General features: G+C 38.3%; 1 protein-coding gene across 1 annotated transcript in view; it reads right to left on the bottom strand.

Annotated features, from left to right (window-relative positions):
• Positions 1–17,602, bottom strand: part of C2H1orf87 (chromosome 2 C1orf87 homolog) — a 116,365-nt gene that overhangs the window by 89,633 nt on the left and 9,130 nt on the right. Inside the window, 1 exon segment of the mRNA XM_060142563.1 lies at positions 6,605–6,839. Coding sequence (XP_059998546.1) covers positions 6,605–6,839 — 235 coding nt within the window.

The raw sequence follows: 17,602 nt of genomic DNA, 5'->3' as shown, positions 1-17,602 counted from the left end.
GAAACTCTATACCTATTAAACAACTGCCTATTCCCTCCTCCCCTCAGGCCCTGGCACCACCATTCTACTTTCTGTCCCTATGATTTGACTACTCTGAGTATCTTGTATAAGTGGAACCATACAGTATTTGCCTTTTTGTAACAGGCTTATTTCACTTAGCAAATGTGAAAATTATCCGTGTTGTAGCCTGTATCAGACTTTCCTACATTTTTAAGGCTGAATAATATTCCATTGTAGGCATACACCACATTTTGCTTATCCATTCATCTGGTGATGGACATTTGGGTTTCTTCTCCATTTTAGCTATTGTGAATAATGCTGCTATGAACATGGCTGTACAAATATCTCCTTGAGACCTTCCTTTCAACTCTTTTGTGTATTACCAGAAGTGGACTAGATGGACCTAATGGTAATTCTATTTTTAACTTTTTGAGAAACTGCTGCACAGCGGCTGTACCATATTACATTCTCACCAACAGTGCACAAGCATTCCAATTTCTCTACATCCTTGACAACATTTGTTATTTTCTGTTTATTTTTCCTTTTCGTTTTTTTTTACTAGTAGCTATCCTAATGCGTGTGAGGTGGTACCTCATTATAGTTTTGATTTGCATTTCACTAATGTGATAGTGATGTTGAATATCTTTTCATGTGCTTATTGGTCATTGTGTATCTTCTTTGGAGAAATATCTATGCAAGGCCTTTGCCCATTTTTGAATCAGGTTGTTTTTGTTGCTGTTGTTGAGCTTTAGGATTTCTCTATATATTCTGGACATTAATCCCCTTATCAGATTTATGTTTTGCACATATTTTCTCCCTTTCTGTGGGCTGCCTTTCTACTCTCTTGATAGTGTCTTTTGATGCACAACATTTTAAAATTTTCATGAAATCCAGTTTGTCAATTTTTTATTCTGGTGCCTGTGCCTTTGGGGTCAGATCCAAGAAATCATTGCCAGATCTAATGTGAAGGTTTTTCCCTATTTTTCCTTTTAAGAGTTTTATAGGTTTAGATCTTAAATTTAAATCATAGATTCATTTTGAGTTAATTTTTGTATATGGTGATCATACTTTTGTATGCAGATATCCAGTTTTCCCAGTACGATTTGTTGAAAAAAACCTGTCTTTTTCCAATTGAATCATCTTGGCATCCTTGTCAAAAAATCATTTCAGGCTTCCCTGGTGGCACAGTGGTTAAGAATCCGCCTGCCAGTGCAGGACATGGGTTCGAGTCCAGGTCCGGGAAGATCCCACATGCCACGGAGCAACTAAGCCCGTGAGCCACAACTACTGAGCCTGCGCTCTAGAGCCTGCGAGCCACAACTACTGAACCCATGCGCCGCAACTACTAAAGCCTGCACACCCTACAGCTTGTGCTCTTCAACAAGAGAAGCCACCACAATAAGAAGCCCACGCACCACAACGAAGAGTAGCCCCCGCTCCCCGCAGCTAGAGAAAGCCCACGCACAACAACAGAGACCCAATGCAGCCAAAAATAAATAAATAAATAAATAAATCTAAAAAAAAATCATTTCAGCATATATGTGAAGGTGTATTTTTGAACTCCCTATTCTATTCCATTGGTCCATATGTCTGTCTTTATGCCAGTACTATACCATTTTTATTATTGTATCTTTGCAGTTAGTTTTGAAATCAGAAAGTATAAGTCCTCCAGGTTTGTTCTTTTTCAGGATTGTTTTGGATATTCAAGGTCCCTTGAGATTCCATATGAATTTTAGGATGAGTTTTTACATTTATACAAAAAAGGTCATTGGGATTTTGATAGAAAGTGATGATGTTAATTTTTTCTGTACAAGAATATAATAGCATGCCTTTCCATCATTCAAATATACTCATGTTTTTCAAGAGTATTTTATATTTTTCCTCATAAATGTTTGGACATTATTTCTTGTTCAGTTTATACCTATGTATTTGATTTATTTATTTAGTTAATTTAGTTAAGTATCTATTTGCTATTGTAAATGGTGTTTTCCATTTTATTTTCTAACTAGTTTTTGTACGTACGTATGTGTGTGTGTGTGTGTGTGTGTGTGTGTGTATATATATATGAAAGCCATTGATTTGTGGATATTGATGGTATAACTCTATTTTGCCAAATTCTCTTACTGTTCTTTTTTTAAATAAATTTATTTATTTTTGGCTGTGTTGGGTCTTTGTTGCTGTGCGTGGGCTTTCTCTAGTTGCAGCGAGTGGGGGATACTCTTCGTTGCGGTGCAAGGGCTTCTCATCGCGGTGGCTTCTCTTGTTGCAGAGCATGAGCTCTAGGCACGTGGGCTTCAGTAGTTGTCGCTCAAGGGCTCTAGAGCGCAGGCTAAGTAGTTGTGGCGCACAGGCTTAGTTGCTCCGTGGCATGTGGGATCTTCCCGGACCGGGGATCAAACTCATGTCCCCTGCATTGGCGGGCAGATTCTTAACTATTGGACCATCAGGGAAGTCCCTCTTACTGTTTTAATAGTTTCTTCATTAGAAATTGTGACAGTTTATATATATAATTTTACCATCTGAAAAGAGTTTTTCCTCCTTTTTAATTATTATGCATGGATTGCTTTCTCTTGTTTAATTATATTAGCTAATACCTCCAACATAATATTAAAACCCAGCAGAGATATTGGGTACTTTGACTTCTCCTGACTCTAATGTGAAAGCCTCTAGTGTTTCTCCATTAAATAATATGTTGGCTTTGGGTTAATATATAGAGAGATGCATTTTGGAAACAAAAATGAATATTCTCAAGGAATTTACAGACTCATGGAAGGAGATAGACAAGGAAACAAACTATTTTAATAGTATAATAACATCTGCCATATGCACAGATTGATGTAGATGTACCTTAGAAAAGGCAGTTTTGGTGGTGAGACAGTGATGTTTCTTGATAGACTTGATATCTGTGTTGAGACCCCGATGTAATTAGGAGTTAAATAGAGAAGGAGGGAAGAGAATTTCGCATAAAAGTAACTGCATGGTCAAAGGATAGGAGATAAAAAGAAGCAGAACTCTATTTGGGACATAGAAGTTCAGTTTAGTGAAAGGTGGGGATTGAAGGGAAGTAGACAGTGAACAGAGTTGAGTCGGTACAATAAGTCAAGGAGTTTGAATTTTCTACTAGGGCACTGACGATTAAGCAATGGTGTTCAAGTGTTTTAAGTAGGGGCTACACTTGATCAGTGGTTTTGAAATTCCTCCTAAAAAAGGTAGCATATATATATCCCTGCCCCATTGGTGTTGTGCTTTGCCATGTGGCTTGCTTTGGCCAGTGGGATGTTAGTGGATATGACATAAGCAAAGACTTAAAATGTACTTGTGGTTGAGTAATGCAGTTGTGTTTGTCCTTTTGAAATGTTTCCATTACCATGAGAAGAGCTTGCCTTGAGGAGCCCATTGGATTCAGAACAATAAGAAAAACAGAGCAGACCTGAACCAAATCTGCAGTCTGGAGACAAGCCTCGAAAATCTTACTGGAATAAGTAAAAGCTGTCTTACTCACATATGTGATGTGAACAAAAAGGATTATTGTTATAAACCACTGAGTATTGGGCTTGCTTGTCTCACAGCATTATTACTACCACAGCTGACCAATAAAGAGAAGAAAGCATAACAAAATAAGTCCTGTTTTAAGATAATTAAAATCTTCCCACTGATGTGTAATGGTGGTCTGACTAGGATGATGGCAGAAGAAACAGAAGAGGACACTTTGAGAGACATAAAAAAGATGGAATTTAAAGAGCTCAGTGATTAGTTGGATATCAGAGTTAGGGATGGAGAAGAGGAAAGCATGCACAGATTTCTTGCTTATGCAACTGGGAGAGTTGTGGGACCTTTCTGTGAGACACAGACCACAGGAAGAAGAGCAGGATCAAAGGTTTGGCTTTGAACTTGTTGGAGCTCAGCTGCCAATGCACAGTCAAGTGGAAATGTCCCTGACATCTGTCTATCCATCTATAAAATGAGGATAACATCATGTGTCTCTACCTACCTCAACGGCTGTTGTGGAGAACAAACAAGATAAAACATACAAAAGGACTTTGTAAAGAACATACTACGAATCAACTGTGATAATTATTAAAATTAAAACACTAACACTTTCATTTTCATGCTGCCAGATGCAAAAAGAACACTTTAATTTTATTTTTGAAACTGTGCTACTGAGTCTGTTTCTAGTTATACATTCTTTTTTTTATTTTTTGAGAGAAGGCAGAGCTGATGCTTCTGAGAAGCAGTGTAAACAACATATATGTATTTTCAAAGACGTGGAAGGAGAGGACTTAGAGACAAAAGGTCCTAGGGCTGGCAGTGAGAAGAGCCAGGCTCTAACTGGAGAACTTGAACTATCATTTAAGCTCTCTGGGCCTCTTATTCTTCATTTGTGAAATGAAAGTTTGTATTTGTTGATTTCTAAGCTACCCTTACTGTTCTTGGATACATGAAACTACGGATTCTCTTAACATTTTCAGCTTTACTTACCTCCTACTAACGATAATCTTTAAATTTATCTGTAATTTAGAATAGAGTTTCATACTTGCCTGTCCCCACCCATGTTGGCTCAAGTCTCTATCAGCTACTTTTCTTTTAGAGCAAATTCAGCTGGTCCAGATTGCCTGTTACATCCCAGGCAGGAAGGCTTATTTTCATCTGTGTATGAGGAATAAGGATCTAGAAGTTCTGATTGGTTTACTTCTTTCACTGTGGCAGGATTCCCTTTACCACTTAGTCAAGGTGGTAGTGAGGGTCTCTGTACCAGGCAACTGTGGCTGCCACTGGCCGGCCAGGACCATACACTCGGCAGACAGAACCAATTAGGCCCCCACTTCCTATGAGGTATTGCTGTGTTTGGTGGCTGGGTGTTAGCCCTGCTAAGCCTCCCATCAGAAACCTCCTTGAATACTGGGAGAGGAGGGACAAATCATCTTCCTCTGGCACTACAGAGCTAGCAAAGAATCCAGATTGTGGAGGTCCAAGAACAGCCTACCCAATGAACATTCTGCCTTTTACAATGGCTAATCCAGAAACTGTACCCCAAATGGGTAACTTGATGTGATAGGGAGAGTGCCAAGAAACAAAATTTCATTTATAAGAGAAAAACTAGAAGTGACTTAAATGCCCATCAATAAGGGATTAGTTAAATGACCCATGTTATATCCATATAAAAGAATGAATACAGTTTGGGGATTAAGGACGACCTAGAACCTGGGCCTCAACTGTGGCTCTGCCACTTCTCAGCCTTATGACTAGGGCAAGGCACTTGACCTCTTTGTTTTTCAGTTCCTTCATCTATGATCTGAAGATAATAAGAGTTCCTACCTCATTGGGTGCTTGGGGAGTAGTAAATTAGTTAATATATGTAAAGAGCTTAGAATAGTGCCTGGCACATAGTAAATGCTATATAAGTGTTAGTTCTGATTATGACTCTCATAGAGACAATAAACATGATGCTTAGGATGAATTTTTTGAAGCTGGGGGAGAATTCTTGATATGAAGTGAATAGACCAGGATAATAAAGAGTATATACATAATGGTTCATATTCAGTGTCCATGCATGGAAGAAAGAAGAGAAAGAAATATACCACTATTTGATTGAGTTTTAATTTCTTCTTATTTATATTCTTCCGTTTTACAAAATTTCTACATGAGTATATAATATTTTATAATTAGAAGGATCAATAAAAATTTTAGGAAGGAAAAAGAGAAGTCCCCAGTGTTTGAGATCTTGCAAAACATGGTCTGAGTTCCATTGGTGGACTGGTAACCACTCCAAAGTTTAATCTTTGCAGAGTTCTCATGAGCAAAAGATCCCAAATCCACAGGATTTTATATTCTCATGACTAGAAACTAGTGAGCATCTGAGTGATTTAGTAAGGGCTATTAAAATTATAAACTAAAAATACTTATGTTAGAGTTTACTGCAGACTCTAAGTCAGTATTCTACTAAAATGTCTGGCTGTTACTTCATGCTTGGCAGTACTGCAAAACTCCTCTATATGTCGGTTTAATTGCAACTTCAGCAATTTTTGGAAATGGTACTTTGTTACCAATGAATCATTAGTTTGTCTTGATTTGGGTCCAGTTTTCAATTGCTGCTACTCTTGCTTTTTAATTACAAAGTAATAATCATTTAGAGTCATCATTACCAACTTAGTTTGTTGTGGATTGTTTGGTTGATTCTTAACAGAGTGCAGTGATAATATATTTATATCAAGATAGTTTAAGGCTGATAATTTTTTGATGTCTAGACATAGTTCATTGGATTTTGAATATAAATGATCTTTTCCTGTAATGTTAAAGCAGACGAACCCTCCCCCTCTAGCACACCCCAAATTTGCATGTATGGTGACATCACTGTATAACTATCGCTGAGTTAGTCACAGATAGAATAGGTTGACCAATTCAGTTAGTGGTCAGCAAAGATGCAATACACAAACTGACCTTAAAATTCATTTTCAGATGAAAAAAAATGATTCTAATTCTATCTGATGCAAAATGTGTTAATTACCATTAGTAGAAGCGTGTGTTGGTGTGAGTCTATGTTTCCAACTTAACTCTCAATTTTCCTAGCCAATTACCAAGAAAAGTTCAGGTATTTGTTACTCACTTGGCCATCCAGAAATCTGCAACTGAGTGTTCCCGTTAGGAGTTTCTGGTTGTCCTCTGGTTTCTGGTTTTTCTCTGGGTGCTTGCTCTTTTCCACTTCATCTGGGTCATGATTGATTTGATGATCTGTGGGATTAGTAGAAGCTGGGGGGTCTCTGCTAATCTGCTTTGCAGTACCAGACGCTGATTTCTGAAGTACGGTTTGAGTTTCTGCCTTCAAGTTCTCATTCTCCTTGCTGGGAAGAAACAGTTTTGCACTTTGTTACTCAGGGCAGACTCCATCTGCACTAGGCTGGCATAAGCAAAGTAAGGTATTAGCATGGTGTTGGGAACATTGGTAACTTAGCATGGCGTAATGAAGAAGTAAACGTTGGTTATTTGTCTAGGGATCATTTACCATAGAGAGACCATGTTATTCTCTTCTCAGGCTTTATCTTCCATATACTCATAATCTGTCCGTCTGCTCCAAAACCCTTACTGTAAGGAACGGCAGTGTCAAAGATGAACCGTAAAGGTTATCACATATCTTTTTTACTTACAAGTCTAACATGTATTTCCAGTGTTTGCAACTAGAAAAGGAAGAAAGTCAAGGCAGTTTGCCAGCTCCAGTTCTGCTCTATGTCTCTCCTTAATTGCCTCACCGTGAGGCTTCTTTTTCTCTCAGTAGTCTTCCATTTAATTTTAATATTAAATATAGAGGGAAAGAAAAACCTGTAGGAAATTTAAATAAAAAACAAAAATCTAAAAATTATTCAATGTTGTTTAATAACTAAAGACATAAGTCAAAACAATTACAAGGTATTGTTTTATTTGTTTAATTTAATTTATTTTTTTAAGTATTATTTATTTTTTAAATTTTTGGCTGCACTGGGTCTTTGCTGCTGTGAGCGGGCTTTTTTCTGGTTGCAGTGAGTAGGGGTTACTTTTCGTTGTGGTGCATGGGCTTCTCATTGTGGTGGCTTCTCTTGTTGTGGAGCACAGGATCTAGGCACGCAGGCTTCAGTAGTTGTGGCATGCGGTCTCAGTAGTTGTGGCTTGCGGGCTCTAGAGCACAGGCTCAGTAGTTGTGGCACATAGGCTTAGTTGCTCTGCGGCATGTGGGATCTTCCCAGACCAGGGCTTGAACCTGGGTCCCCTGTCCCTTGCATTGGCGGGTGGATTCTTAACCACTGCGCCACCAGGGAAGCCCAAGGCATTGTTTTAAATATAGAAAACTTCTTTGGAAATAAGAAAAACAAATGCTCATGGTCTCATAAATAGATATAATTCTTATAGTGGATGACCAGACTAAACACGTTAAGAGTCAGGAACTTGAAATTTTTAACCTAGTAAATCAATTTTTAAGACTGTATATTAAGGAAAAAATGCAGAAAAAGAAAAATTTAAAACTCTATTTTTTAATAGATGGATGTGTTGAGTATTTCATTCTATGTTCATATGAGAGAATGTATGGAGCCATTAAAATAGTTATGAATAATTTTAATGACAAAAGAAAATGTCTAGTTATACAAATAAATGAAAATATATAATTATCTTAACTATAAATTCATGTATAGATGTATATGTGTTCATGTGTTAGAGTACATAGTATATCTAGAAGGAAATGTCAGAAGTAAACAGTAAGTATCTCCTAATAGAAGTTAGGATATTGCATTATGCTATATTATATCATATTATATCTTATAAAACTATTATTCTAAATTTCCTACATGAGGAAATGTTATTTTATTATCAGGAAAAATAAATTTAAAAATAGCTATGCCTTAAGCAGAACACTCTATGACATAAATCACAGCAAGATCCTCTTTGACCCACCTCCTAGAGTAATGGAAATAAAAACAAAAATAAACAAATGGGACCTAAAGAAACTTAAAAGCTTTTGCACAGAAAAGGAAACCATAAACAAGATGAAAAGACAACACTCAGAATGGGAGAAAATATTTGCAAATGAAGCAACTAATAAAGGATTAATCTCCAAAATTTACAAGCAGCTCATGCAGCTCAATATCAAAAAACCAAACAACCCAATCCAAAAATGGGCAGAAAAACCTAAATAGATATTTATCCAAAGAAGATATACAGACTGCCAACAAACACATGATAGGATGCTCAACATCACTAATCATTAGAGAAATGCAAATCAAAACTACAATGAGGTATCACCTCACAATGCTCAGAATGATTATCATCAAAAAATGTAGAAACAGTAAATGCTGGAGAGGGTGTGGAGAAAAGGGAACCCTCTTGTGCTGTTGGTGGGAATATAAATTTATATAGCCACTATGGAGAACAGTATGGAGGTTCCATAAAAAACTAACAATAGAACTACCATATGACCCAGCAATCCCACTACTGGGCATTTACCTGGAGAAAACCATAATTCAAAAAGAGGCACATACCACAATGTTCACTGCAGCTCTATTTACAATAGCCAGGACATGGAAGCAACCTAAGTGTCCATTGACAGATGAATGGATAAAGGTGGCACATATATACAATGGAATATTACTCAGCCATAAAAAGAAACGAAATTGAATTATTTGTAGTGAGGTAGGTGGACCTAGAGTCTGTCATACAGAGTGAAGTTAAGTCAGAAAGAGAACAACAAATACTTTGTGCTAACACATATATGTGGAATCTAAAAAGAAAAAAAAAAGGTTCTGAAGAACCTAAGGGCAGGACAGGAATAAAGACGCAGACATAGAGAATGGACTTGAGGACACCGGGAGGGGGAAGGGTAAGCTGGAACGAAGTGAGAGAGTGGCATGGACATATATACACTACCAAATGTAAAATAGATAGCTAATGGGAAGCAGCCGCATAGCACAGGGAGATCAGCTCGGTGCTTTGTGACCACCTAGAGGGGTGGGATAGGGAGGGTGGGAGGGAGATGCAAAAGGGAGGTGATATGGGGATATATGTATATGTACAGCTGATTCACTTTGTTATATAGCAGAAACTAACACACCATTGTAAAGCAATTGTACTCCAATAAAGATGTTAAAAAAATAAATAACATTAAAAAAAATAGCTATGCCTTATGCCTAGATGGTTGTATACATTTTAGCTCTTGTTATTGACACAGTGGAAAGGACCCATTTTAAAGCATGTCATGTTATGTGAGCATAAAACAATTGCTACAATACTTGTTTATTTGAATAAGGCCAAGATTTGATGTATGTATATTTTTTACATTAATTCTCTTAGTCATGGCAGCATGAGAAGCAAAGAAGGCTTAAGAAAGAACTCTGAGGAACACCTACATTTACAGAGGGAAGAGCCCTAAAAGGAGATTTAGAAGAAATTCTAAGTAAGGTGGAAGGGAAACCAGGAGAATGTGGTCTGGCAGCAAAGTGAAGAGAATGTTTCCAGAGAGAGGGCATAGTCAACAGTGTCATGTGCTGCTGAGAAAGATGAGTCCTGAAATGTGTCCGTTGAGTTAAGCCATAAGTACGTCATCAGGAATCTTGATAAGGGGAGCTTCCTGAGGTAAGAGAGGTGGACGCTAGAGTGAAGTGGGTTGAGGGGAGAGGGGAGACATAAAGCTAAAGGTAGGAAGTATAAAGACCTCTGTGAAGAATTTTGGCTGCAAGAGAAGAGAGCGATGGGGTGGTGCTGGAGTGCAATGTTGATTTCAGATAGGGCTTTGTTATTATTATGTTCATCTCCAAAATATACAAACAGCTTGTACAACTCAACAACAAAAAACAAACAACCCAATCAAAAAATGGCAGAAGACCTTAATAGACATTCCTCCAAAGAAGACATATAGATGGCCAGTAGGCACATGAAAAGATGCTCAACATCGCTAATTATTAGAGAAATGCAAATCAAAACTACAATGAGATACCACCTCACACTGGTCAGAATGGCTATCATTAAAAAGTCTACAAATGACAAATGCTGGAGAGGGTGTGGAGAAAAGGGAACCCTCCTACACTGTTGGTGGGAATGTAAGTTGGTGCAGCCACTATGGAAAACAATGTGGAGGTTCTTCAGAAAACTAAACATAGAATTACCATATGGTCCAGCAACCCCACTCCTGGGTATATACCTGGACAAAACTATAATTCAACAAGATACATGCACACGTATGTTCATAGAAGCACTATTCACAACAGCCAAAACATGGAAACAACCTAAATGTCCATCAATAGAAGAATGGATAAAGAAGATGTGGTAAATATATACAATGGAATACTACTCATTCTTAAAAAAGAACGAAATAATGCCATTTGCAGCAACATGAATGCAACTAGAGATTATCATACTAAGTGAAGTAAGTCAGAAACAGAAAGACAAATACCATATGATATCACTTATATGTGGAATCTAAAATATGGCACCAGTGAACATATCTACAAAACAGAAACAGACTCACAGACACAGAGAAGAGACCTGTGGTTGCCAAGGGGGAGAGGCGTGAAGGAGGGAAGGACCGGGAGTTTGGGATTAGCAGATGTAAGTTATTGTATATAGAATGAATAAATAACAAGGTCCTACTACTGTGTAGCACAGGGAACTATATTCAATATCCTGTGCTAAACCATAAGGGAAAGGAATATAAAAAAAAGCATGTCTCTATGTGAATCACTGAGTCACTTTGCTGCACAGCAGAGATTGGCTCAACATTGTAAATCAACTATACTTCAATTAAAAAAAACAAAATTATAAAAAAGAAACTAAAGACAGTAGGGACTTTAACATATTTAAATGAAGAGCCGAGACTTCCCTGGTGGCACAGTTGTTAGGAACCCGCCTGCCAATGCAGGGGACACAGGTTCGATCCCTGGTCTGGGAAGACCCCACGTGTTGCAGAGCAACTAAGCCTGTGCACCACAACTACTGAGCCTGTGCTCTAGAGCCTGCGAGCCAAAACCTCTGAAGCCCGCATGCCTAGAGCCCGTGCTCTGCAACAAGAGAAGCCACCGCAATGAGAAGCCCACTCATAGCAATGAAGAGCAGTTCCCGCTCACCACAACTAGAGAAAGCCCGTGTGCAGCAACGAAGACCCAACGTAGCCATGAATAAATAAAAAAATAAACAAACAAAAAATAAATGAAGAGCCAACTGACCAAAGGAGAGGATATCATTGATTAAATAAGGTGAACCCTGACAAAGTAAGATCTCTGAGAGAACAGAGATAGAAATGAAACTTCAGGGTGGGGAAGTAGGAAGATGGGTGAAGATGTAGGCAAATTTTAACATTTGGCGACAGGAGACTGACCAAATTGCTGACAGCTTGAATTTTCTCTTTGACATACAAGGTATGGTTACTTGTTGGGTCTCAAGAAAGGAAATGCTGGGGTAGGAAGTCTGAATTAAGGACATACGGCCTGACATAGCTTCTATAAAGAGTGGAAGATAGCTGATCAGAAAAATAAGGAAGGTTGTCTGGGCACAACTGAGCAGCCACTGAAGGTTGGAGACCAGGGATTTTGCAGCATCAGTTGGAGAGGGCACATGCCCAGTAGTCCGCGTGGAGACGCAAGGAAGGCAGACAGCGGGGCTTGTCCAGAGCTGGGGCTTTGCCAGACAGGTGCAATCAAATGGCAATACAGCAAGATGGGAATGCTAGAAGAAGAGTGTATATATAACACACAGTTCTTGCAATGAGAGAAGACATATAACATACGGTCCCTGACCTCAAGAAATTTCATTTCATTTCGCTGTCCAAAAATAACAGAAATAATGTTAACAACCGGTATAAACTTGCTTCTAGAAGTCAGGATAGTGGTTATCTTTGGGGGAGGTATAAAGTCCAGAAGGGAACATCAGGGGGCCTTCTAGGATTTTGGTACCATTCTGTTTCTGGATCTGGATGTCTGACGCAAGGGTAAATCAGGTTTGTGAAAATTCAGTGAGTGGTATACTTGTAATGTGCACTTTTATATATTACATAGGTATATTTCTATAGAGTGTTAAAAGAAATTGGCATAAAATTTACATAAATAATATGAAATCTACCTAATTTGTATATAAATAAATGTCAAGTGAGTGTTACAAAGAATCAGTGCTATTTGAAGTTCCTAAGAAAGATAAGTAACTATGGTTTGCAATGGTTGCAAAAATAATGGTATTACTGGGCTTCCCTGGTGGTGCAGTGGTTGAGCGTCCGCCTGCCGATGCAGGGGACACGGGTTCGTGCCCCGGTCTGGGAGGATCCCACATGCCACGGAGCGGCTGGGCCCATGAGCCATGGCCGCTGGGCCTGTGCGTCCGGAGCCTGTGCTCTGCAATGGGAGAGGCCGCAACAGTAAGAGGCCCGCATACTGCAAAAAATAAAAAAATAACAATAGTATTACTGAGTATTTAGCTACATGGCAGCCACATTATAGCCATTTACAAACATTCTTTTACTTAATCTTTAGATCAACCCTATGGGTAGGTACCCGTATTACTTTCATTTTAGGATGAAAAAATATAGGTTCCGACAGTTCACGCGATTTGTCCAATTCTACATAGATACATCCACAGGGTCTAAGTCTTCTTGATCGCACCTTGATTGTTCCGAGTCAGGACAGGATCCATGGAAGTTAGGGAATATGTGAGGAACAGAAATTAGAGGACGAGGCATGCAGGAAGTGAGGATTAAAAAGCAAAAATGGTCCTGGGGCAGACAGTTAACTCTTCTGGATGAAGGCAAGGGGGATGAATCATCTTTGCTTTAATCACCTTCAAAATCATTTTGTGGGCAGTCTCAGGACAGAATTGCCTGAGAAATGTTAAATGTAACTGTCTGTTAAAACAGCCACAGTAGATGTAAAATCAAAAATGACCTGTTAACTCTGTTCAAAGTAAAAGCTGTTTTTCTTTTTTTTAAAACAAACAGCATACATAGCACTTTAAAATTATGAGAAAGACTCCCTAGCTGAGAAATGGCATGTGTCTGCTATGAGCACAATTCGTCAACAGGCATTTGTGGTTATGTTGTTCACAAACCCACAGTTCTTTCCTCTAGGCTTGTGTGCTCTCTACCTGCAGTATTGAAAATAGAAATTTGCCATTTCAAAGGAAGGAAAAAAATGTCATCAATACTGTCTAGGAAGCAAGACACAGCTAGCTTCCTCATATGTACTGCTAACCTCAGCTGCTGCTCTCAGGGATGCTGTAAAGGGTTTAGTGTCATCTGGGAACTATGGCAATTAGGAAGGATGACAGTAATGCTGGATGATAAATAAATGAGGAGAAAACTGTCCAATTGTTCCCTTTCTCACACTAGGCTCTTCCTGCAAATCAGCCCTTTAGTGCCACCCTTTTGTAGAGCTCAGAGTCTCAGGATTAGAAAGAAACATTGCAAGGGTGTCTCGTAGCATCCTCTGCCCAAAGCAATATACAGATCCCACACTGGCCCCACCTCCCATGCAACTCCATCTCACCAGATCTCACATTTGATTTGGATTACACCCCTCGTGAGAACATCAACTCGCAAATGGAGGACCCAGGGGGCTCAGCAGAAAGGTCACCAGATGCCATCTTAAAGGTCTGCCAGCCTTGGCAGAGGTTCAGTGCTGCCAATTTCCAACTGCGTACCATCTAACAGGCCTCAAACCCTCTGGTGAAGACAGTCCAGAGTGTGCCAACACAGTGAATGGGGATCTAATTTCAGTAAATGAAAGCATGTTCTTGTTTGGAAGTAATAACAGATAATCGGCACAACCAGACTTTTCTCTTTTAAAAAGACAACAACAAAATAAAAAATAAAGTGGGACTGGGGAGGGGACTGCAGCTGAAAACCTCACCAAACTCCATGGGGAAGCTGAAACGTAAAGCCTGTGTTAATGTAGCAAATGTTGTTGTGATGAAATGTGAGGGTTTTTTCCTCTTCTTTTTTTTTTTTTTTGTTTACTCCCTGGAGCCATCCATATACTATTATCATTGATGTTTCATCTTCAGAAAGATTTTTAAAGTACATTAATTCCCAAACCCATGCCCAAATTATTTCTTTGTCATTGTAATTATGCTAGCTAACATGTCCTACATGCTTATTTCTGTGTCAGCCACTGTGTATAAGTTCACATAAATTATTTCATGTTATTCTAATAATCCTGAAAAGTAGGTATTATGATCATCATTGTACAGATGAGAAAAAAAATCATAACGGAGATTAAGTAAATTGCTCATTGATAAACTGATAATAAGTAGAGATCTAGGGCTCAGACCCAGGTCTGTATGGATCCAAAGCGTGTACTCCTTCCTCCACATTTCTCCTCAACTTCATACCCATAATAAACAAAATGGCTACTGTTAAACAAGAGGATTTTGATTCTCTTTTAAAATGTTAATAAAAAATAATGTATATAGAAGTACCTAGTCCATCTTCCAACCTAGGCTTATAAAGTCCCTTTCAGAACACCCAAGTGGCCATCCTTCAGCTTTGATTTGTACCTTCCCAGGGACAAGGGATTCATAACATTCCCAAAGTTATTTCCAAAGTATCCCACATCTCTCTTCATAGCATTGAGCCACATTCTGACAACAATGAAAATAACCAAAGTGTATTTTTCATGGCATTTTGCACTATACTACTTTACAGAATGAGAACAGTTTCTCAAATTGGGGCCATTTTGGCTGCAAAATTAGTAACCAGTTCAATCACCAATTGTTCTTTGGTATGATTTACTCCTCCCCTCCCCCTTTTCTTTTCTTTTTTAATTGAGGTATAGTTGACTCACAATGTTATATTCGTTTCTGGTTACAGCACAGTAATTCACTATCATTATAGATTTTACTCCATATAAAGTTATTATAAAATGTTGGCTATATTCCCTGTGCTGTACATTTTATACATGTTTTATACCTAGTTGTTTGTACCTCTTTGTCCCCTTCACCCATTTGCTCCTCCCCCAACCCCTCTCCCCTCTGGCAACCACTGGTCTGTTCTCTGTAACTGCGAGTCCCTTTCTGTCTTGTTATATTCATTTGTTTTATTCTTTAGCTTCCACATATAAGTGAAAACATACAGTATTTGTTTTTCTCTGTCTGACTTATTTCACTAAGCATCCAGGTCCATCCGTGTTGTCATAAATGGCAAAATTTCATTCTTTTTTATGGCTAAGTAATATTCCATTGCATATATAATGTTCTTTATCCATTCATCTGTTGATGAACACTTAGGTTGCTTCCATATCTTGGTTACTGTAAATTATGCTATGAACATTGGGATGCACATATCTTTTCCAATTACTGTTTTCGTATTCTTCAGATAAATTAACTCACAGAAGATGATATGCCAACATACCTACTCTTCTGAAACCTTTTTACATGTAAGTCCAATTCTACAGCATTAGGCATATTTACACCATGGATGTTTTCTTCTGTTTTACTTGTTTTTTAGCTATGCATTATTACCTTCTTAGTCAGGGTTGCAGTGAGCATCCAATCCACTCACTGTCTTCAGGCTGTGTTGTCTTCAAAGATCTCACAGTTAAGCGGGAAAAGCAGACATTTAAACAGAAAATTATAATATAATGTGATAACTGAAAAAATAGAGTATGTAAAAAAAAGATATAGAATCACAGAGGGTTGTCAAACCAAATCTGCTTAAGAGGAGTGGAAATGACTCCATGAAGGAATTGATTTATAAGATAGCAGGTGAAAGAGAAAGTAAGAGGTGGGAGAATATTCCAGATAGAATGAAGGGCTTGTTCTTGGAGAAAAAGACAGTGATTGAACTTCAGACCACCTGAAGCGGGTAAGAATTGTGTAGGGTGCTGGATAATAAGATAGAAACTTGGGTCACTCTGAACTTATTAAATCAGAATTTCTGAAAGCAGGACAAGAAAATTTATATTCTTATCAAACACCTCAGATGATTCCTGTGTACACTGAAGTTTGAGAAACAATGGCATAGACAATGAAAAAGGAAGGTCTTTTCCATAGTTGTGCAAAATGTACAAATAATTTCAGGCAGTGGCTAAGGACGTGAGCTATATGTCCAAGACACCTGGTTTTGAGTCCTAACCCCAAACATAACTTGTGTGATTTTGATAAGTTATTTCACATCTCTAATTTTCAGTTTCTCATCTGTGAGATTAGAAAAATAATACTTATCAAGATAAGGTGTATAAAATATTTAGCACCGAGCCTGGGTTCCCAGTCAGCCCATGACAAATGGTAATTTTATTTTAGTCCTAAGTTAAAGTGCTATCTCCTTTATCAACACCTTTCTCATCACCCAGGTACAGAAGGGGTGCTCTTTCCTTTGGATCCCCAAACTTTCTTTGTTGATAGGTAAAACTAAAGTTTGAAGGATCAACATTTCACAGTTCATAGGAACTGAGGAAAATCTATTTAAACAGATAAAAAGACAGAGTTCATGTAATCTCTCCCACCACCTTGTTATTTACTAATAATAGTAAATACAAGTTATAGAAATCACCCACTTTAAAAAAAAGCAGATTAATTCATATTTAAAATCTGCTCTGATAAAGCACAATTCTTTGGAATCACATTCCTTAATTTTACAGAAAAAAAAAAAAACCCAAAACCCCAAACATTGTTGTATCAAAGTGTCCTCAGGTGAATTATACCCAGGAGCTGTGCAGACTGTGCTGTTTTAAAATCTTTGAGCCAACAATTTCAACTATAGGCTTGAAATTGAATGTTCTTTGCACTTGCATTCTCCCCTGTTTCTAAGCAAGATAATTGTGCAACTGCCTGGCCTCTTCATCAATTATCTCCGTGCTTTAAGGCACAGCTCTGAGCCAGGTTTTCCATCCATGCTCTGAGATCCTCGAACGGCTCCTACAGTTCTTCTCTCTCTGTAACATGTTCTGGATACATCCGCAGGGTCTATGGGAACAAGGAGCAATAATGATTGCTATAGGGGTTTTGTTTAATTAGATTGAACTAAATCAGTGGTATGTAAAGAGACCATGGATTTGAAAAGTGTACTATAGGAAAGGAGGGGAGGAATGAATAGGCAGAGCACAGGATTTTTAGGGCAATACTACTCTGTCTGATACTATAATGGTGAATGCATGCCATTATACATTTA

This window comes from Lagenorhynchus albirostris, chromosome 2 (assembly GCF_949774975.1).
Source record: "Lagenorhynchus albirostris chromosome 2, mLagAlb1.1, whole genome shotgun sequence".
Lineage (NCBI taxonomy): Eukaryota > Metazoa > Chordata > Mammalia > Artiodactyla > Delphinidae > Lagenorhynchus > Lagenorhynchus albirostris.
This window is presented reverse-complemented; position numbering and strand designations above follow the sequence as displayed.